The sequence below is a fragment of the Nicotiana tomentosiformis genome, chromosome 1, assembly GCF_000390325.3.
Source record: "Nicotiana tomentosiformis chromosome 1, ASM39032v3, whole genome shotgun sequence".
Taxonomy (NCBI): domain Eukaryota; kingdom Viridiplantae; phylum Streptophyta; class Magnoliopsida; order Solanales; family Solanaceae; genus Nicotiana; species Nicotiana tomentosiformis.
Genome location: NC_090812.1, coordinates 34201513 through 34223283, shown reverse-complemented (window position 1 = coordinate 34223283; position 21771 = coordinate 34201513). Strand labels below are relative to the sequence as shown.

Here is a 21771-nt window from a genome sequence, read left to right as displayed (position 1 = left end):
ACATTTCGCTGGATTGAGTTTGAGGTTGTACCTACGGAGCCTTTGGAAAAGCTTTCTCAAATCCCCAACCTGGTCGGACTGCTTCTTTGACTTTATGATCACATCATCTACATAAACCTCAATTTTCTTGTGTATCATGTCATGAAATATGGTAGTCATTGCTCTCATGTAAGTTGCCCCAGCATTCTTCAAACCGAATGGCATTACCCTGTAGCAATATGTCCCCCATGGCGTGATGAATGCTGTCTTTTCTGCGTCTTCTTCATCCATCAGGATCTGGTGATATCCCGCATAGCAATCCACAAAAGACCCGATCTCGTGCTTGGCACAATTGTCAATCAGAATGTGGATGTTCGGCAATGGAAAGTTATCCTTTGGACTTGCCTTGTTGAGATCACGATAATAAACACATACACTGGTCTTACCATCCTTCTTTGGTACTGGCACAACATTAGCTAACCAAGTGGGATATCGAGTGACCTGAATGACCTTTGCGTCAAGTTGCTTTGTGATTTCTTCTTTGATCTTCACACTCATGTCAGTCTTGAACTTCCTTAACTTTTGCTTGACTGGAGGGAATGCCGGATCAGTTGGCAATTTATGAACTACCAAATCAGTGCTCAAATCCGACATGTCGTCATACGACCATGCAAAAACATCTTTATATTCAAACAGTGCTTTGATTATTTCTTCCTTGATTTGTGGTTCCAGATGCACACTTATCTTGGTTTCCCTAATATTATCTTGATCTCCTAAATTGATTGCTTCAGTTTCATTCAGATTAGGCTTGAGTTTTTCTTCAAAGTGATTTAGTTCTCTACTGATTTCATGAAATGCTGCTTCTTCATCATATTTTGTTTCATCATCACACTCTACTTCTTGGATTGTTATTTTAGAATTAAATTGGCTTTTAAAATTTGGCTGAAAATTCTACATGCATGTCATGTCATTGAAACCAGCATAAAAAGAACTGTACAGAAAAAAAAAATGAAACGCTATCAAGAATAATGGAAAACGGGAAATTGTATTTCATTGAAAATAAAAGGATAGAAAGGTTTGTACATCAAAACAAGCAAAAATAAAAATCTGGATAACAACCCTGGAATAACCCAGATGACAGAAAGGAAAACAAAGCAAACTACCAAAACTCCTTCCGAGTGGGGAGAGGAGTAGCTTTCCAATTGCTAAGCTTCACATTTGGCCCAACAAGCTGCACATCGGCATTACTGGAACCTTCCCCGATTTCTACCATATTAACGTCATCAAATAGACTCTAGAACCTCTTGATCAGCTCTTCATCAAAGTCGACCACAGGTTTTGGGACCGTTGATATTGGGCATTTTGTGACCCCTGGCTTGACAAAAGACTTGGCGATGTGTGGAACAGGCTTAGGAAGTGACCATGCCTTCCTTTTTGACTTTTTAGCCCTCTTCACATCCTTCCCTGTGGGCTTGAATCCCAGACCAAACGTACCAAGACTTTCACGTAGACACATTGGGTGCATAATACCCTGTAGAGATGAACCCAGACCTTTGCCCGGCACAAAACCATTCTTTAGCATTTCATTTGCTACCATGACGGACGCGAAGGGTAGTTTCGGACCCGGAATGCATTCTCCCTCAAGAATCTTCTCGACATACACTGTTTCGAACGTGTGGTAAACCCACAGCCATTTACCATCTTCAGCTTCAATAAATAGAACAGTTGTGTCATTGTAAGCAGATAAGTTCTCATCACCGTGCACAACTATTTCCTACCTGTCCCGTTCGAACTTTACCATTTGATGCAGAGAAGACGAGATTGCCTTGGCAGTATGTATCCAGGGCCAGCCCAACAACAAGTTGTAGGAGATAGCCATATCTAGCACTTGGAACTCCATAGTGAACTCAACTGGCCCTATTAACAATTCGAGCATTATATCACCGACAAAATCTTTCCCTCCTCCATCAAAGCCTCGAACACATACATTGTTTATGTGGATCCTTTCAGTATCGATCTTCAACTTTTGCAAAGTGGACAGAGGGCAAATAATTGCACTAGAACCGTTATCAATCAGTACCCTTGAGACAGCAGAATCCTCACACTTCACTGTGAGATAAAGAGCTCGATTGTGTTCTGTACCCTCCATAGGAAGTTCATTATCTGAGAAAGTGATCTTGTTTGCTTCAAAATTCTTGTTAACAATCTTTTCCAAGTGGTTCACCGTGATCTTATCAGGAACATGGGCCTCATTCAAAATCTTCATCAGGGCTTTGCGGTGTTCATCTAAATGTATCATCAAAGACAAAAGAGAGATCTGAGCTGGTGTTTTCCTTAACTGCTCCACAATGGAATAGTCTTGCATTTTCATCTTTTTCAGGAACTCTTCAGCCTCTTCTTCGGTGACCGGCTTCTTTACTGGGATGTGGCCATCCTTGAATGGCTTGGCTTTCCTCAGTTCCTCTGGGTAAAACATCTCCCAGAACGAGTCAGCCTTCCGGTTTCATTGACTTCTTCCTCTACTTCTTTCCCTTTATATGTCACTATCACCTGTTTGTAATTCCACGGGACGGCCTTTGTGTCAATCATTGGTAATTGGGTCACTGACTTAATAATAACGGGGGTAATACGAGCCCCTTTCACGATTATGACAGGCTTGCCCAGGATCCCTGGCACAACCACTTTTTGCTTTTCCTGGCTCGCTCCAACATCATCTGGAGGCCCTTTCACAACCAATACAAATGGTTTCACATTGAGAGTGCTTATATTCTCCATCGCCCCTTCAACTGTCAAGGGCATTGCTTTTGCAGAATCTGGAACCTTAACTGAATTACTTTTGCTTGCACGGATCATCATGACAGACTTGGAAGAACTCTTGGGCTCCCCATCCTTATGAGTTATCTCAATCATATGTGTCTCTGTATGGGCCGGCAAAGGATTTTTGTTGATGTTTGGCGCCTCTGGGCTCTGGACCACAATTTGATTTGTATCAATAAGCTCTTGAATTTCCCTCTTCAAATGCCAACACTTCTCTATGTCGTGCCCTGGGGCATCAGAACAATATGTGCATCTGAGGGAATAATCAAGATTCCTTGGAGGTGGATTTTGTATCTTTGACTCAATCGGCCTCAACACGTCCAACTGCCTCAACCTCTGAAACAAATTGGTATAGAACTCTCCAAGAGGGGTGAATGTTTCTTTCCATTGCTGCCTCTCTTTTCTATAATCCGGCCTTGGTCGAAAGCTTAGACCAGTAGGGTTTCGGTATGGTTGTGGGGGTGGATAAGGATTTTGTGGAGTTGGAGCACGCCATTGCGGGTAAGGAGGGGGTTGCGCATATGACAGTGCGTGGTGAACATGGTATTGGGGTGGTCTGACTGAATATTGTGGGTCTTGTGGTGGGAGATAATGTTGGAATGGATTATATGGAGCTTGGGTGTAGGATTGAGGTTGGGGTCGAGGATGGGTGTACTGGTGAGGCGAACCCGCTGGGCCACGCCATGATCCAGAGACAAACATAGCGACATCATCTTTCTTCTTTTTGCCTAACAGGCTTCCGGTGCCATTTTGAATTGCCTGTGTGGTTGCGTTTATAGCGGAGTAGCTCATGATCTTGCTTGACTTGAGTCCTTCTTCCACCATTCCTCCCATCTTTACCACATCGTTGAAGGACTTACCTATGGCTGAGATCAAATGGCCAAAGTAAGTAGGCTCTAGGGCTTGAAGAAAGTACTCGACCATCTCATCTTCTTCCATTGGAGGATTGACCCGTGCAACTTGTTCTCTCCATCTGAAACCATATTCCCTAAAGCTCTCACTGGGCTTCTTCTCTACCTTGGTCAAAGATAGGTGATCTGGAACAATGTCTATATTGTACTGAAAGTGCCGAGCAAAGGCCTGAGCCAAGTCGTCCCATGTGTACCACCTGCTAGAGTCTTGGCGGGTGTACCATTCCAGATTCTTCGCATTCAGACTCTGACTGAAATACGCCATTAATAATTCATCTTTCCCACCGGCGCCTCTCATCTTGCTGCAAAAGCCTCTCAAATGGGCCACGGGATCTCCATGTCCATCGTACAGGTCAAACTTAGGCATCTTGAACCCAACGGGCAATTGGACATCATGGAATAAGCACAAATCCTTGTAAGCCATACTTACTTGGCTTTCTATCCCTTGCACGTTCTTCCAAGATTGCTCTAAACTCTTTACTTTCCTAAATATCTCATCTTGCCCCACGTTCTTAGACGATTTCTTGGCTTCAATAGGTGGCTCAAAGTGAGGGGTGTAGGGATAAGGATCCAGGACCTTGAAGGTTGGTTCTGGAGCATAATAGTAAGCATATGGAGCTTGGAATGTGGGTTCACTAGAGGATCGGTGGAGGGTAGCTTGTGGAGGAGCTACAAAAACAGGAGCCGATATCGGAGCAGGGTATGACATTGTTTTGGCTGGTAGAGCATAAAAATATTGGGACGAGGTGCCAAGGTAGTTGTGGTAAGGGGTAAAGCCTGGTGCATGTTGAGGGGAAAGATCAATTGTAATGGGAACCTGGGCTTGTGACAGTGGTGGAATGGAAGGAGGGTTTTCTGTATAGTTGGCAGGGAATGAAGGTGGAGGATGTCCCCTGATCAAGGCCTGATACATTTTCGCCATTTGATGTTTCAACCTATGGACCTCCTCTTTCAATTCAGACTCTGATTCTACAATCTCCCTCGGCGGGTCAATAACACCTGTGTCCGATTCTTTGCTAGTCATGACTGCCTTGCGTTTTGACCTGGTGGTGTATGGGTGACTTGCCAGGATGCCAACAAACTAACCACCTGAGCAGAACATGTACTTATCCCATCCAGCAACCTTGTTAGTTTTGAGAAGCTTAACAGATAGGAAATCGTACGTTGGGATGCAATGCACCTAAATAGCTAAATGCTTCTACCATGTGTTTGAACGGTTGCATGTTTCATCCCGACTTTAACTAACCTTTTTTTCACTCTGTACCTCTTTTCTTTCATTTCTGCCCCCTTTAATCACTCTTGATTTTCTCATTTTGTTTCTGCTACTCTTTTATTTTTTTGGCACTCTCTTTTTATCTTTTTGTTTTTGCCACTCTTTTCTTTTTTTTTTTCACTCACTTTCTTTTCTCTTTTTTTTTTTAAAATTTTATGGCTATGATCGAATCCTATGGGGATTGCCTACGTATCATGACGCTGCATGAATCAGATCATTACGTAGTTCAAGGATATAAATGCGAAATAAAAGAAAAGATTTTTTTTTTGGGGTTTTCGATATTTCATTAATAAAAGACATCTTTTGGATTTTCTATTACAAGGACTTTAATCCTCATTCTGATGACACCCTTTCCAATATGCTGGCCCGAGCTTCCAACACTTGTGTATCTGTGTTGTTTTGATCTTGTAACTGCTGCATGCTTTCTTGTAGTTGATAAATCAATGCGCAGCAATGCTCTCTTTCTGCCTTGAAATCCTTTGTTTGCTTGACCATTTCATTCTCAAGGGCAACCGGCTTTTTCTGTAAAATTGCTACTTCTTTGTCATATTTTTGCTTCAACTGATGGGCTAATCTAACCTGTTCTTCCGCACCTTTGGCCAACTTTTCTTGAGCATTTAGCAAGTCTCTTTCGAACTTTGTTAAGTTAGCTGCATAGTCATGAACCCTCATCCTTAGGTTGCTGATGAGTTTTTCATCTCTCTCGCTCCTCACAAGCATTTCGGCGGCTATCCTCATGTCCTAGAGTTGGGCCCGGAGTGCCTCATTTTCCCGAACCAATCTCTTCTTTTCTCCTTCGTCCTAGGCAGCCTGCAAACTACTATAAAATTTGATTTTTCTGATTTGTTGTTCTAATTTGCTTATGGTGGCCCGATATTCCTTTTCTTTGGCTAACCAAGCAAACTGCTCCTGTGATGCGTCAACAAATTATTGGATATGAGGTCTTTTAGTCGATCGTTCAGATTCACCATTCGTCGTGACTCTCTTCCATATCAGGCAACATAACTAGGTAAGACCTCTCCCCTGGACAAATCAACGTACTCGGGTGCTTGCCCCCAAATACTGGCATTCGCTCCAAATTTGGCGAACCACTTCTTCAGGAAATTGGGCATCAGAGCGGATTTCGACCATATAAGTGCTAAGATCTTCATCTCTAGGAACTGTCTGGCATCTTCAAACCCCGATACAAAGCATAGGGTTGGATGCTTCGGAGGCCTATTAGCAAGAAGTAGGGACCAGTGGCGGGCATATAAACAATCTCATCAACGGGAAGCCAACCCAATGTCCACTCTATCTGATCTGCGGTTGTAGATCGAAGGCGGGTAATCTAATCTTTGACCCCTTCCGGCATTTTGAATCCTGTTACTCATGTACCAAACTCTTCAATGCAGTTTTTCCCCGTAGACCCATAGTTCATGTATCGAGGACGGTGACAAAGGTGCTCGATCATCCATATTTGCAACAGCAGATTGCATCCCTCGAAAAACCTGACTCCGGCCTTACAGAATGTGAGAGCTCGAAATATATCTGATACGATCATGGGTGCGAGGGTACTCTTGGCCTGAGTAGTCAGAACGTGGACAACCCTGGCTACCTGTAAATCAATATACCCGTCTTCCCTTGGAAACACCAAAAGGCCTAAAAACGCCACCATGAAGGCAAAACATATATGGGTCTCCCATTTTGATCGGTATCCTTTACTGCAGAGTCCATTTTCTGGGTCTTCGAATCCCCTTAAAGGCCCGTATCGCTGGTATAGAAAATGAAAAATGGAAGTTCCACCTGCTAGACTTCCAATCTTGATTTGTCTGCTTATTTTTAGTAAGCCCAGAAACTTGTGGGGAGTAGCAGTCCTTGGAGATACCAGGTACTTGTGTCTTAATCCCTCCGTACTCGAGTATAACCCGCCATTTCTTCCAAAGTAGGCGTAAGCTCAAAATCTGAGAAGTGCAAAACATTATGAGCAGGGTCCTAGAATGCCACTAATGCCTCTATCAGGTCCCCTCTGGGTTGAATATTTAATAGTCCAGTGAGCGCCCCTAGGTATTGGTTGACCATGTCTCGTCCTTGTTTTCCCAAATCCTCCCACCACATGTGGAGTGCTAGTGGAATCTTATCCATAACCTTCACAGGTAAATTCTGAACAGTGCTCATTCTGCACATTTTTAGATTAGGGTGACCAGATTAAAACATGTGAATTTTGTTTAAAACTAACCATGGAAAGATTATTTTTGCAAAATCCAACCGAAAACAAATCACGGCTACTTTTGCAAATACGACCCTTCAATACTTCGGAAGAGAAGATTTTAGGGTTGTGTTTGCTAAGTGGCCAATTATTTTTTTAAAAAAACCATGAGTGGCTATTCTTGCAAAATTAGCCTTTCGGCGTCCCGTCGGAACATTTCTGGCAAAAACGGCATCACCTAACTTTATTTATGACAACATTTTCCTATTCTGATTATTTTGCAAAAACTGAGCTGGACCCGATGAGGGTTGCCTATGTATCACATACCTGGTGAGAATCAAACCCGCGTAGTTCGGTGAGTTTTGACGCACGAAAATTTCGGCAGAGTTTCAGGATATTTTGAACACTGGTATTTTTAGAACCGAATGTTTTTATATCTTATCTCACTCTTGGTTTTACTTGATTTTCTTTCCCTACTCTAAAAGCTGGTCAACATACAAGCCGAAATAGATAAATGCACAAGTAGCACGTAAAATGCATCAGAATGGTCTTTTAAATTGGATACACCTATCCTAGACGGACCCAACCCTTGTGTTGAGTCCCCAAAGTCAAATGCACGTGATGCAAACAAACGTACCTCTAGGGATCTGGCATGAGGCTGTGTTATTCTAGGTTTAATTCCTGAGGTGTGTTGTTCTAGACCTGGCTTACCCGAGCGGATAACTCGAGCCGGGGGAAGGGGCAACGTACCGGTAACCAAAAGGCCATCCGGCTTTGTAACTGATCCGATCATTGTTCTAAATTAGGGTATGACACTAACAGAAAAGAAGTCATACCAGCGTGCACTTCCCAGAAGATTTAGACGACTCAGGGAGAAGAAGGGTTTCGTAACAGTTTATATACAGTCCAAATAATATCAAAGCGGTAAAAAGTGACATTTAGCACATTAGGCTCAAACACGTAAAAAATCAAATAATAAACAAAAGCCAAGTATAACAGTATTCTAAACTCGAATTCTGAACCCTCAACCGGAGATTCTGGGTTCTATTCCCCAGCAGAGTCGCCAGAGCTGTCACACTTCCTTTTTCCCAAGGGGGATAGAGAGTTTTTCCAATTAAAGTGACATTAATCGAAATGAGATTATTTATTTATCTCAGAGTCGCCACTTGAAATAATTTATGGTGTCCCAAGTCACCGGTTTATTTTAAATCCCAAATCAAGGAAATTTGACTCCGTTAAAAGTCTGCGAAAAACCAGAAGATCGGGTAAGAAATTCTATTAATCCGGAAGAAGGTATTAGACATTCTCGGATTTTGTGATTTTAGCACGGTCACTCAACTATTATTAATTGGCCTAGTTGTCTGATTTATTACGTATTTTAAAACTATTTGTACATTTTTAACTTTTAAACCGCTTTTAATTATTTATGAAATTTGTTTGAACAAGTCGCGATGTCGCGCACTCGTTTGTTTTTGTACACATTGCGAATCGTGTCACGGGAACCGTACCCACGATCTACAACATGTTTATTTTATTATTGTTCGAAGTTATGATCGAGTCACATGAAATGCACACCCAAATGGGATTTACGTATCGTGACCATGCCACGGGAACCGTACCCATGGCCACGATAATTTATTTAATTAACGCGCCTAAAGCAAACTACGATAGTCAACGATTATTTTTCCTAAAGTACTTTGAGATTGTCGTATGGTCATTATGTAAGGAAATTGTTATGAATAAATTGCAAGACTTAGTCATTAAAAGATGAAACTAGCTTATGAATCTTATTAACATGTGGCCAACCAATCTTGAATTGTTTAAGTCCAAAACGGCCCAAAAATCATCATGTTGAAACGAGGTTCAGTTGCTAAACAGAGTTAAAGACAAAAAAAAAAAAAACTCTAGTATTGAAATAATCATCTACTGATTAAATGCCTAAAAAGATGAAGCAATCACGCCAAACAACAATAGAGAAAGAAACTTTATGTGCGCAAGCTTTATGAATCATCCACATATGTTTACAGTAGTAGTTAAACAGACATATAATGGAGAAATGAGCATTAGATCAATTGACTTAACTCAAAAGATTAACAAAACTATTCAAGGTATTTTAAACCACAATTGTCAACAATTATTTCCAGCTACAACAATTAACAAAATTTAGATACTAACACCCTATATAACCACTCTCCATGCTAGACTCTAGATTTTCTTCTCAACATGCCCTGTTAACTTCAACTAGACGAGATGATTCATTTCAAACCAAATAGCATTTATGCACCAAGCATTGTGTAGCTCATATATTAACAGAGGTAGTACCAGCTATCAGTTAATCAATCAATTCATGATTTACACTCAGAACACTCAAACCATCAAATTATTGTCTAAACATCACATAGATTTACATGATAAATGGAAATTAACCAGAAATTATACCATTTAGAATCTAAATCAATACCTGAACAGCAGTAAGAACAAAAAGAAAATAAGCCTCTGAGATTGAGAAGCACAACTAAAGTTGAATCAACAAGGACTTGACAGAAATTAGCAGCAATCAAGCAGAAATTGAAGCTCAGTAAACTTCAAATCCAGAAAATCCCAACAGCAATGAAGTAGTAAGAAAGGAACAAATGAAGATTTATATATATATATATATATATATATATATATATATATATATATATATATATATATATATATATTGGCTATTTCAGAACAGGAGATGATGGACAAAGGAAAATGTTTTCTAAAAGTGTAGTTAATTCTCCTAAAAGTATTTGTTTTTCTGCTTTTTTCGGAACTAAAAAAAAACTGTAGATGGACAATTGAGGAGAAGAAGAACACTCTCTTAGAACCCTAATTTTTCTATCAAAAATCTCTTCTTCAAAAAAAAAAGAAAATAACTCTTATTTATAACTTCTCTCGAACCTCCTTGATTTGAGGTTGGAAGGACGGATGAGATTCAAAGGAGGGGTCTGGCGGGTCAATGGGTCTTAGGGCGGGTCAATTGATGGGTCAAAGGGATTGGGCTGTGGCGGATTTGTAGGGGAATTGGGTCATTGAAAGCTTTTGGCCCAGTTTTTCATAAGACCAAACAAACCTTTTATTTCTTTTCTTTGTTTTTCTTGATTTTAAGTTCTTCAAAATTAATTAAAAATTCTAATTAAGTCCTAACCTAATCTAACTTGTAGAATCAAACTTAATTATCTTTTTCTACCATTTAAGTAATTAAATTAACTTAAAAACTAATGAAACGAAATTACAAATTTAAAACCAAAAGCTTTAAAAAAAATGACCATTATTTTTTGTAATTTTTGTTTAATAGTGCAATTAATTCATGTAATTAAATCCCAGATGCAATTAAGATCTAAAATGCCTTGCAATGAAATACTAACCACTTTTTGGTGTTTTTCTACGATTTTAAAGATATTAAACGCGCCACTAAATGCAAATAATTAATTGACAGAAAATTCCTAAAATTTTTGTAAAAATAATAATAATAATAAAAAATTAGAAAAATCTATTTTTGTGGATTTGTAGGATTATTTTTCGTCGGGCAAAAATCACGTGCTCACACTATATTGTATTCCATGTATTCATGTGACTGTTTTTATAAATACAATGACGTAATCAAGAAATATGGTATATACCGTTCTATTAAATTCGACTGTATACATTGTATTCAATTCACAAATATGCATTATTGACTATTATACATTGTATTAAATTCACTGTATTCAATTCGACTGTATTCAAACAACAAAAAAGCACAAAACACAATGATGTTCGGCTGTATTAAAAAATACAAACCTTCTGAATACATAAATACAGGCAAAAAAATAATGTATTTATATAAAAAAATATATTTGAGTGTATTTGTACAGAATGCAATGTATTTGTATCATTGTATGTGACTAAAAAAGCAAAGAAGAGAAGAACGTTCGCCGGAGATGGTTTTTTCCGGCCAAGCAAAATACTGTATACATTATATTAAAACTAAAAATGAAAACAAACAAAAATTCGGCCCTCAAATATTCTCCGGAATAGTCATGTCCAGATCTGTTCGCCGAAGATGATGAGCCAATAGTGGATGATGACGCCGACGATTCTGACGCTGACGGTCAAAACTGAGTGCTTTAGTGGGTATACCTCGTATACCCTCTTCGGAGTTGTTGAATCAGTCATTAAAGACAAAATTTAAAGTCTCTTCCTCAAAACCTAACAATGGCAAAAAAAGAAAATTAAAAAAAAGAGTGAAGAGAAAAAGAAGAATGACATAGTAACTTGGCGTGAACCGGCCAAAAGCTTTACCAATTACCACGAACTTTTGGAGCAAAAATATTGAGGATTAATTCCGAGAAATTTGTTCCTACATGCCTTTCAACTCAATATTCTTGACGGGAGTCTAAACTTTTTTATTCCAGATTTAAATTTGAGAGAGATCATAGAGAGAGAAGAAGAAAAATCTTGATGTGATTTGAGAGAGAACGTGTGTTAACTGAAAGAAAGAGAGAGAAAAACCATAAATAGCGTATTTCATGCCTATAGGGTAGTGTGTATAATAAATACCTATTTTACTATAAAATATAAAAGGTAGCTATAGATAATAATATTTTAAAATAGTTTTGATTTATAATAAATAGGGTATAATAGTTTGCTATAGGAGGTAAATTATTTTGGTAGAATAGCATGTGAGGCCATTTTGTAAAAATAGCACGGGCTAGCAAGTTTTCGGACTGGTAATTGAAAAATAGCTAGCGTTTGCAAAGTCATTGAAAAATAGCCACTATTTTGCTACAACACGGAAAGTTCCAGTATAATATACTAGGGATTGGAGTACCTGTGTATGAACTTCCAACATATTACGCTGGACCAGTATATTATGCTGGAACTCCAATATATTATTATGGAGTTCTAGTATAATATATTGTAGTTCCAGCATAATATACTGGAACTCCAGTATATTAAGTTCCAGTATATTATGCTGGAAGTTCACATGTAAAAAATTCGAACTCTAATATATTATGCTGGAATATTTTCTGGATTTTGAACAGTGTTTTCGTTCAGATTTATCTTTACATGAAAAGTGGCTAAGTTTCGATTACTTTTGAAACTGTGGCTATTTTTCAATTACCACTTGTAAATCTTACTATTTTTGAATTTCACCCGACCATTTTACATTAGTATTGGGCCAAAAAGCTTCGAAACCTATAAGCCCATTGGGATACTTTTCTTTATGGCCCAACTTCTGGAATTGTGCATTAGCAGCATCTAAAAAATTGCAGACACTTTTTGTTGTGGTCTTTTATTTTTTGACCCTCGCTTTTCCATGACAGAATTTCAAGGTCAAAATTTAAAAGTGTTGTCTATGGGGCAAAGGAGGGGTAACACTTATTAAACTTGATGTTCTGCCATGAGGTCAAGACCTTACCCTTTGAGGGCTATTTGTGTAATTCACCCAGTAGCATTTGTGACAATGATTTAGCTTCTACACATTCTTAGTGTAAAAGAAATCCTATATGAATCTCCTAAAAGGATAACTACAACATATGATAAATGCAAATTTATATTTTCAAAAATTTCACCGAATAATTGAGAGAAGTTAAAACAAATTCAAAGTATTGTTTTAAAAAGTGGAGTCGTGAAGCAAGGCGTTTTATTTAATACGGACTTACCTCGAAAGTATTTATAAGTTAAACGAATAACATAGTTATTGAAAAAGAGAAAAGTACGTTAAGTATCAGGAATATAATAAAAATTTGTATTTTTTAACAAAGTATCTAACATACTAATAGAAACAATAACCAATACGATAATACAATAATTATGAGATACAAATCAAGTAAAGTGTTTCAACCATCTAGTCTATACAATAATAGGGAGAGAAACATTGTCGTACATGTTGTCAAACTACCTATTGTACCTCAAAATTACAATTAACTAATCAAGACACTTTTTGGTGCGGAACATTGCTCCTTTCACAATAGTTTGGATGCAATTATAAAGAAATGAAAAAAATAAGTTCTAATCCTAAAAAAGAAATGACTTGCATATACAGCACAACTAGGGGTGTTCATGGTTCGGTTTGAGTCGATTTTTCTCTAAAAAGAAACCAAACTAAGTAAGTCGATTTTTCAAATATTGGAACCAAACCAAATCAATTGAGTTGGTTTTTTATCGATTCGGTTTTTGTCGTTTTTTGTCGGTTTTTCGGGTTTTTCGGTTATTTATCGGGTTTTTTCTTAAATATGAGACATACACTACCAAACGCATATTCCGACGACTACATTTTCAACGTAACACTATCAAATCAATTGCTCTTTGAGAAATCTTTCATTTTTAAGATATATTGATGATAATTGAATCAAATGGTGATGAATAATTTAAGTACTCAATTAAAAATCGATTATTTTTAACATGAAATAAATTATTGTACTTAGTAAAAGAAAACTACCAATCAAACTAGAATGTAAAAGCAAAGAATTAGATTATTATAATAGCAAAGAACTAGACGAAAAATACAAATGACTAATATGTACCATAAAATTTTAGAATTATATAAAAATATACATATATATAGGTGTAATAATAAATTTAAATAGCTACTTTTATAGTCGGTTTGGTTCGATTTTTTCGGTTATTTTTTGATTAAAACCAAAACCAAACCAAATTTGATCGGTTTTTAAAATTCAAAACCAAAACAAAATCAAACCTAAAAAGTATCGGTTTTTTTGATCGATTTGATTCGATTTTAGGTTTGATTTGGATTTTCTGGTTTGTATGAACACCCCCGAGCACAACTTCACCATTAAGCCATTGGGATGGGAGCTAGCAGCTTAGCACATTTGGTGAGCTCTTTTTCTCTCACTCTTGAAGTGGAAGATTCAAACTCCATTAGTAGCATAGTATCCCTTTCCCCTTTTCCATCATTACTTATTTAGGCTTAATAGTTAAACAATTAGATCCGTGGCCACCAATGGACACAAAAAGTATAATAAAATATTATTTTCAAATGGTGTTAAACAAAAACCTATGATTTTATGAAGTAGAGAGATAACACCTGAATGAACCAATATAAATTGCGAGATGAAGTTCGACTATGATCAATATTTAGGAGAAAGTTCCGAATGAAGCTCAACCTAACGATGTGTACAATCGTATATATGATGCTAGAATTCAAGATTCAAGTTGCATTAACTTTCTTATTTGTTATTGATAAGAGAAGATTCTAATTAATGAGTTAAGAGTTATTAGCCAAAGAAATTGAAATCAAACTCTCCTTGCATCAAAAGCACATTTGCATCTTGAGACAAAAAAACAACAAAAGATATTTATTTAAACTAAAAGAACTTAACATATATTACATAGACCTTAAACCTCCCCAATGCTTGGTTTGGAGAAAGTACAGAAAAAGGAGAAATAACTAGTACATGAACATTAAAAAAAAAAAGAAAAAACATACAGACTCATACATATATCTGAAACCCTTAATAAGAAAATCTTCAGATCATAATCACTCCATATTCTCATCGACGAAGGAGGTGGAAGTAGTGAAGTTGAAGTTAGAACAACTAGTGTTACGTGACAGTAAGGAAGAACTAAAACCCAATCTGGACTTCACAAGATCAAACTGAACAAAGTTATCTTCTAGTTGATGTACCCCTATAACAATAGGATTCTTGCGATTTTCTCCTCCATCAACAAAAGCCAAGCAAGACACACCAGGTCGTGCTTGCACCATTGAATTTGCCCTAGTAATAGTCCACGTAACGTTCCTATTTTGCATGACAAAATCGATGTTTGGAACATTGGTGCTTGTCAAGTTGTTGGAATTGAAACACAGTCCGAATGGTGATATTGGATTCACTCGAGAAACCCCAGAGAGTTGGTTCGCGAAAAATTGAGTGAAAGCAGTGAAAATGTTGTGCTCAAGAACTGTGTATGGCCTTATAGTACTAATCTTTGCACCACCAAAGTTTTGACTCCTCGTTGAAATTAAAGATGAACGGTTCAGCGGGACAGGCTTGTTATTTACCCTTATCGATCTCACTGGGATGAAATATTCGCCTTGTGCACCAATGATTAATGGTGTGTAGGTTAAATTTCGTGACACATCTAGTCCTGGTTGCGTTTCATATGATCCACTAGCCCCGAAAAAGATTGCACCATTTTTCTGTGAGGAAGAGGGTAAGCACAAGGCAAATTGACGAGGCAATCCGAAATGAGAAGCAAGTTGAATTGGGAGAGAGACAGAGTCATGGCCTAATCCAGCTACTCCTTGAACATTTCTAGGTAAAGGACCTTGTAACAACGATGAAGGCGAACAAGCAAAGAGGAAATGACGGATAGTAACTAAAGGACCAGTATTTGAACCTTGAGTAGTACTAATGGACTGAATTGAGAGAGAATCTTGAGCAATTTCGCTAATGGCAGTTTGGCGAGTTAAAGGGTTTGTTGTTGTAACAGCACAAGTGTTGTTATGGCAACCAGGTCTAGGTGAAGGAGAGAAACATTTGTTGCAAGAATGAACACCAGCGCGAGAACATTGAGTTGAGCGACAAAAGGGAGCAAAATAGGTGTTCGAAAGATAGTTTGTTTCACAATTTACCCACAAGAACCTGCCATTCAAGTCAATGAGAAATGGTAGTGATCGCTGGGGAGTTCTTTTTGTGATGTTAGCTATGTGAAGACCTGTGGCAGAATCCTTATACACTGGTAAAACTAGGCCATTAGGTTTGAAGGGGGCTCTAGTACTAGTAACTTCTGATTTTGATAGAAAAACAAGATTTGAGAGAGCTAAGAAAGTAAGAAGAAAGTGAATGATTGATGAGGCCATACTTAGAGAGAATAGAAGAAAACTTCTTATTACTACCTTTTAGTATTGATGAACAAGAGTGAGTATACACATTTATAGTTCTGTAGTTTAGCTAGGGCTTTATCTACTATAGTTAAGGATAGAGACAGTATTTGAGCTGTTTTGTCATTTTTCATGTGATGATGCACACCAGGCTGTTGTCTTTCATTCTTGTTTGAGAGTTATTTCAATGACGTTAAAACATGGTTTTCCTGTCAACAAACTCAGTTTGGCATGTAAGTTTTTAACATGATCATGCTCTCTTTGGACTGTCGTATTTAAAGAGAACAAGACAATTTCTGTGTGTTCGAGGCTTTAAGACACATGGTATTGATGATAAACTTCATTTTGTCAGTAGTTTTACAAGTATTTCCACATATCCCGCAAAGTGTTGTCATTGTTTATTTGTTTGTGCCTTCAATTGTCTAGTAGTAGTTGCAAGCTCAATGACCTCCAATTGATCGATCATAACTTTATCACATCTTCCGTTCCTTAATAAATCTTAAATTTATACCAAATCTCGGATTCAGAGCATCTTCCATAGTAGCCAGCAATGGCTTTTGTTCTTCGATCTAATACAGATCGCTGGCTTCATAAGCATATATTTGTCTTTAAATATTCTTATTCACACAGTGCAACTTAAAAGATGCAGATGCTCAATAAGAAGTGCAAAAGGCTTACTCAAAATTTTGCAATGCAATTATTATCTTTAGTACTTTCTGCCTTCTGATAATAAAGCCCATATGATATAGTTGATTCATACGAAGAACAAGCTTGCTAAACAATCAGCTTCATTCATCCATGACAAATAAAAAGCAAATGTAAACATTGAAAGTAATAATTAAGATAGTGTTTTAAAGTATTGGGGAAAAAGCGCGTCAGAGGGGAAATACTCAGATAACAATAATACAATTGCATTTGTTTGATTTATCCCTACTCGTTTTCGCGAAATGAAAACTTTTTCACTGTTTACTATACTTTTTACTGCTGAGCCATCCCCACATAAAATTGTCTGCAGTTGGAAACTTCACTAAAAGCTTTCTTCCACTAATTTTTTTTTCAGTTTCAACTTCAAATACCTTTTGTTTTTCAATTGACTCAAATATTGTCCAAATACCTATTAAGGTTCTCCGACCAGCAGAAGAAAGGAAATAATTGAGGTTTTAGACGAGCAAAACAATCATAGAAGAACGAGAGATATTAAAGGTCTATAGTTCCAATATGTGAATTTGAAGCCAATAAATAGCTCTCTGACATTATCCGCTACAAAATTATCCAATTCATCTCGTTTAAGCACATTTTTCCCTTCCTGTCAGTGGAGGCTAAAGTTACAGATAAATTGCACAAAGAAAAAATTCCATCATCTGTATGTCTCTGGCAAGCGGTAACCAGTCATCACAAGTTTGTTTGCAGACATTTTTCCGGTTTTTGGCATAACGTGCCAATGCAGTGTTAGATTAAAATCTTTACCACGGAGGTTGCTTCCCTATAAAAAGGAATAAGGTACCTATGAATACCATGAGAAGACCAAGAAAGCAGAATAAAGCAAAATGCTTCTGAAACTAACCTGATCAACGAAGCGATACTTGTTTGTGGTGTGAATCAAAAATTTTGCATGTTCCTTACTGGGGATAATACCATCCCACAGAGATATCTGTTTGTAAAGCTATCAGATCAGTTGAAGGAATTCAAACCAAACTCTAATCTGGTAGGAAAACAAGATACAAAACAAATTCTCAAGCAGGTCCCTAAAAGATTTAGGGATTGGAGTATCCTTGGGGCTGCAACAGCCTGCTCATCCAAGTAAGAGAAGACAGTCCCAAGAGGTATCACTAAGCATATACTCTCTTTTTTAATAACCGTGGTGTCCAGACCAGCTTGGGCACACCTCGACTAATTCCACGGGTTACCTACTACCGTTCACCAGCATGGGTACCGGGTAACTTTATCCACCCAGACTTTGGAAAGATGGGAAGAATTTGCCTAGTTTTTTTGCCCAGTTGGATTTGAACCCGAGACCTCATGATTCTTAACCTATGGGCCTCACTCTTAGGTTCACTAAGCATATACTCATACTTACAGGAAAATCCCATCACTGACAAAGAAGTACAGGACTGTATTCCTTTTTTACAAGGAGAAGCAAAGGACTGATATGTCGATACATACTGAATTACTGCTAAAACTTACTTTCAGTTGCAATACATTTATTAAACAATGACACAAACCTCAAATAACCATCAAACAATAAATATAATACAAGGAAAATATTAATCATAGATGCAGTTCTAAACCAATGAAAGATAGACCTGATTTAGAGCATTCTTTGGAGTTTCATACTCAGCTGCCAAAAATACAAACACCTGCAAATTTTGACATAATTAGAGTTGTATACTTGCTCAAAGTAAGTGTAAAGGCAATCCCTACTTACAGGCAATCTGACCGATCAATACCAAAATATATCTTAAGAGACCTAAGTTAAAAACCATAAAATTTGAATTCGAACATCTGGTAAGCTTATTGCAGTCATGAAAAAATCACTTGTCATACACCGGAACCCCAGAGCAAGTGAGTCTTGTTCTTTTTGAATTATTCAGGTCTCTTATTACACATGCTAGGTTCAAGCTTGACAGAATTTTAATAAATGGTATGGTGAAGCTGTAAGACACTCGAAATCATGTCCTCCAACTGTAAATTTGGTTCCCAAAGAAAATAGAAAAGGAAGAAAGTGAATAAAACCAGCATTCTCACAGGCACAGTGACAAAATCTTTTAAGGCCATTCAGTAAATCTTCACTAAAAATATACAGTGAAAAAGGAAATACTGAAACAAGCCATTGGACTTATTGGTGAAACTTCATCAAGTTGTACAAGAAGGCATAGATTTTACTATCTGGCATTGCTATAGGTAACCAATAGCCTGGTAAAGTTCTGTATTACATTTTACTTTCCAATTTCCACATCCTAAAATTCCGAGTGTTAGCTGTGGCATCAACCAGTGGCAAAGCTACATGGTCATAAGGGTGGTCAACTAACCACCCTTCGTCGAAAAATTACACTGTGTACATAGGTAAAATATTACGTTTTAGAGGTATATAACACATATTGAACACCCTTTGTCGAAAAAAAATTCACTTCTTTTAAATTTGAACAACCTTGAAGAAATTCCTAGCTTTGCCATTGGCATCAACGTCTATATGACCGCCTCTCCTCTACACTCTAGCAAACTCCAATGATACAAGACCAGGGACGAAAAGTGTACATATATAATGTCCAAGAGATTAGCTTAGTGGAACATAAGACGCATACATAGCCAAACATCCAGACATTCATATGTACTCCACATAGAAGAAAATCAGACCTAAGTAATAGGGATGAAAGAGTAAAGTCCAAATTATGGTGCAAATAAGGTAGATCGAAAAACCTGCTTAGTATTCCACGTGAACAATGATTGTAAATCTGCTGATATGTTCAAGGTCAAACTGATCTGCATAATAGGAGAAGTATACATGATATAGTCAAACTTCTTTCAAAAATTAAGAAGTTCATAGAACCACTTAATCACGATGTTAACTAGGAATCTTAACATGAGAGCAGCTACCAATTTCATGTAGATCAATAAGAAAAAGCCAAAAAAAAAAAAAGATACCTTCAAATACATAAAATGTCATATGCTGGCATGTTTTTTATGATATTTCAATGATAACAGATCTATAACACATAAGATTGTCCAGGCAAGAAATGGATAATGCAAAGTGCACTCAAATTAACATCCTCGACTCTCTGCTGGGAATGGATAAGGGTAATATCAGGGATTCAGTGCTGAGACAAGATGAAGTCGAATAGGTATATGCTTGTTTGAGGAAGGTTGAGGAAAGTCACATAGATAAAAAGGTTGAGCCACAAAGTATAGATGTAATATCTGTGCGGTTATCATAGGAATGGCAAACAATTAGAATACTGGAAAAATATATGCAGTTTACACAATTATATGTGTTATTTATTTATATAAATTGAACAATTTTATACATTATATTACCTCAAAACAGAAAATCTCAAGATTTTTCCATTGCCAACTAATTTAGCCAAGAATGCATATAGGTCACATAGAAATTCGCCTGATTACACAAAGAATCCAGCAGTGCCCATATTCATGACGCAAGGATACAATGGATTTGAAATAGGAACTAGAAAAAGAAAAAGTCAACCTAACACACTTCAACAAGTTTTTGCCCCAATTCCCAAGCTCAGACACCAAATTTAAAACTAAAAGCATAAAACTTTGCCCCAATTACCAATCTTAGACACCAAGTTTAGAGTTAAACGCCTAAATCTTTGCCAAATTAAGCAAAAATTAACCAGAAACTAAAACGCCGAAAAAAAAAATCAAAACCCCTATCAAAATCATCAGAAAACATATGTTTCAGCAAAGAAAAATTACCTCGTCATCCCCATCAGGTTTCTTCTGGAACCAATTGATATTCAACACCTAAAAAAATGAAAACAGAAAATCAAGTGATTAGAACACATGGGTCTTTTACAAAAACTACAGATCTGATTATAATAAACAACGATACCAAAATAGAAAAAAGAAAATACATGAATTCAAGTAGAGTTTTCGGGATGTAGGGTGTACTTGAACTTGAGCAGTAGGAGCCGGATAATTGAAATTGTCAGAGAGAGAAGCGATGCCACACATAAAAGCTAGTATGGTGATTGCCAATGTTAACAGAGCATTCGCTCTGTATCCAAATGAATGCATCTTCGCTACCTTATTTTCGTCTCTCCCAAAACGTATCGGGTCTTATGAAAAAGTGCGGTTTTAAGACTTGAGGCTGCTTCAGTTAAATCACTTTTTTTACCTGCTTGTGCTGACTTGTGCCTTTAATTTTCTTTTTCTTTTGTATTATACTGCAATATTATTTTTAAGAGAATCTCGCGTAAAACATACAAAATAAGCACAAATTTACCGACCTTTAGGCATTAATTATATACTTAACAAAATTAATCAAGCGAATACAAGAATTAAAAAGTCATATAAATAAGTATTCTTTCTCTCCAAGAATAACGCACAAAGATTTCAGTCCACAGTTTTAAACATAATCATCAACATTAGATGCAAGACGGAAAGTAAATTTCATAAATGAGGTACAAAATAAGGTGATGAAACACAAAGAAAAAAATATACAAGATTCCAAAAACTTAAGCAAAAAGGGATCTTTTTCAATGAGTATGGTTGAAATTCATTGAAAACATATATATGAGTCAATATACAAAATTTGAGAAAGATTGGAGGTGATTTGGTATCAAAATTCGTAGTTAAGATCGAGTTTATACATTCTTCTACGACACATGTGTGTGAGCCAAAAATTATCTTAGTTATGTTTAAACCATATCAACATTAAGAAGGCCTGCAAAAGCTGTCACATGTCACCAATATGACTTCGACAACAGGCATATTCAAGGTTGGAGTGATCTAACAAGAGATGAAGGGCGGGGTCGAGGAGTCAACGGAGATCAAGGTTGAGGGCGGGCACTCTCCTTAAACAGAGTAATAACAGCTAGTTTTAGGATAAGACTTTAAAAAGAATATTCCAGAGAATATCCTCTAGATCTGTACTATTAGGGTTTTTTGGTATATGTTCCCTTATAAATAGAAAGAGACATAGTTATAGGAAACATTGAACACTCACTTGTAAGACAACACATTGACATTCTCTAAATGTTCTTGCTTTATTATACACATACAAAAT

At 37.1% G+C, this 21771-nt stretch overlaps 3 protein-coding genes across 3 annotated transcripts; all 3 read right to left on the bottom strand.

The window, feature by feature from the left end:
• Nucleotides 1-2186: 2186 nt before the first annotated feature.
• LOC108944436 (uncharacterized) lies at nucleotides 2187-10095 on the bottom strand. Its single transcript, XM_070180918.1, has 2 exons — nucleotides 9627-10095; nucleotides 2187-7135 (listed from the first exon to the last, which is right to left on the bottom strand). The coding sequence occupies exon 2, from the start codon at nucleotides 4729-4731 to the stop codon at nucleotides 2434-2436; it is 2298 nt and encodes a 765-aa protein (XP_070037019.1). The 5' UTR covers nucleotides 4732-7135; nucleotides 9627-10095; the 3' UTR covers nucleotides 2187-2433.
• A 4385-nt stretch (nucleotides 10096-14480) lies between these two features.
• On the bottom strand, nucleotides 14481-16065 carry LOC104092206 (gamma conglutin 1-like). The gene has a single exon (XM_009597744.3). The coding sequence runs from the start codon at nucleotides 16002-16004 to the stop codon at nucleotides 14682-14684; it is 1323 nt and encodes a 440-aa protein (XP_009596039.1). The 5' UTR covers nucleotides 16005-16065; the 3' UTR covers nucleotides 14481-14681.
• Nucleotides 16066-17220: 1155 nt separating this feature from the next.
• LOC104092205 (signal peptidase complex subunit 3B) lies at nucleotides 17221-20846 on the bottom strand. Its single transcript, XM_009597743.4, has 6 exons — nucleotides 20655-20846; nucleotides 20460-20507; nucleotides 19443-19505; nucleotides 18329-18382; nucleotides 17590-17676; nucleotides 17221-17508 (listed from the first exon to the last, which is right to left on the bottom strand). The coding sequence occupies exons 1-6, from the start codon at nucleotides 20778-20780 to the stop codon at nucleotides 17383-17385; spliced, it is 504 nt and encodes a 167-aa protein (XP_009596038.1). The 5' UTR covers nucleotides 20781-20846; the 3' UTR covers nucleotides 17221-17382.
• Nucleotides 20847-21771: the final 925 nt, after the last annotated feature.

Coding starts and splice junctions, on each gene's coding strand:
- LOC108944436 (XM_070180918.1), bottom strand. CDS start 4,731: ATGACTAGCAAAGAATCGGACACAGGTGTTATTGACCCGCCGAGGGAG.
- LOC104092206 (XM_009597744.3), bottom strand. CDS start 16,004: ATGGCCTCATCAATCATTCACTTTCTTCTTACTTTCTTAGCTCTCTCA.
- LOC104092205 (XM_009597743.4), bottom strand. CDS start 20,780: ATGCATTCATTTGGATACAGAGCGAATGCTCTGTTAACATTGGCAATC. Junction 17,677..18,328: donor CAAAGAATGCTCTAAATCAG/GTCTATCTTTCA, acceptor CTTTACAAACAG/ATATCTCTGTGGGATGGTAT. Junction 17,509..17,589: donor AGTATCGCTTCGTTGATCAG/GTTAGTTTCAGA, acceptor TCCTTTTTATAG/GGAAGCAACCTCCGTGGTAA.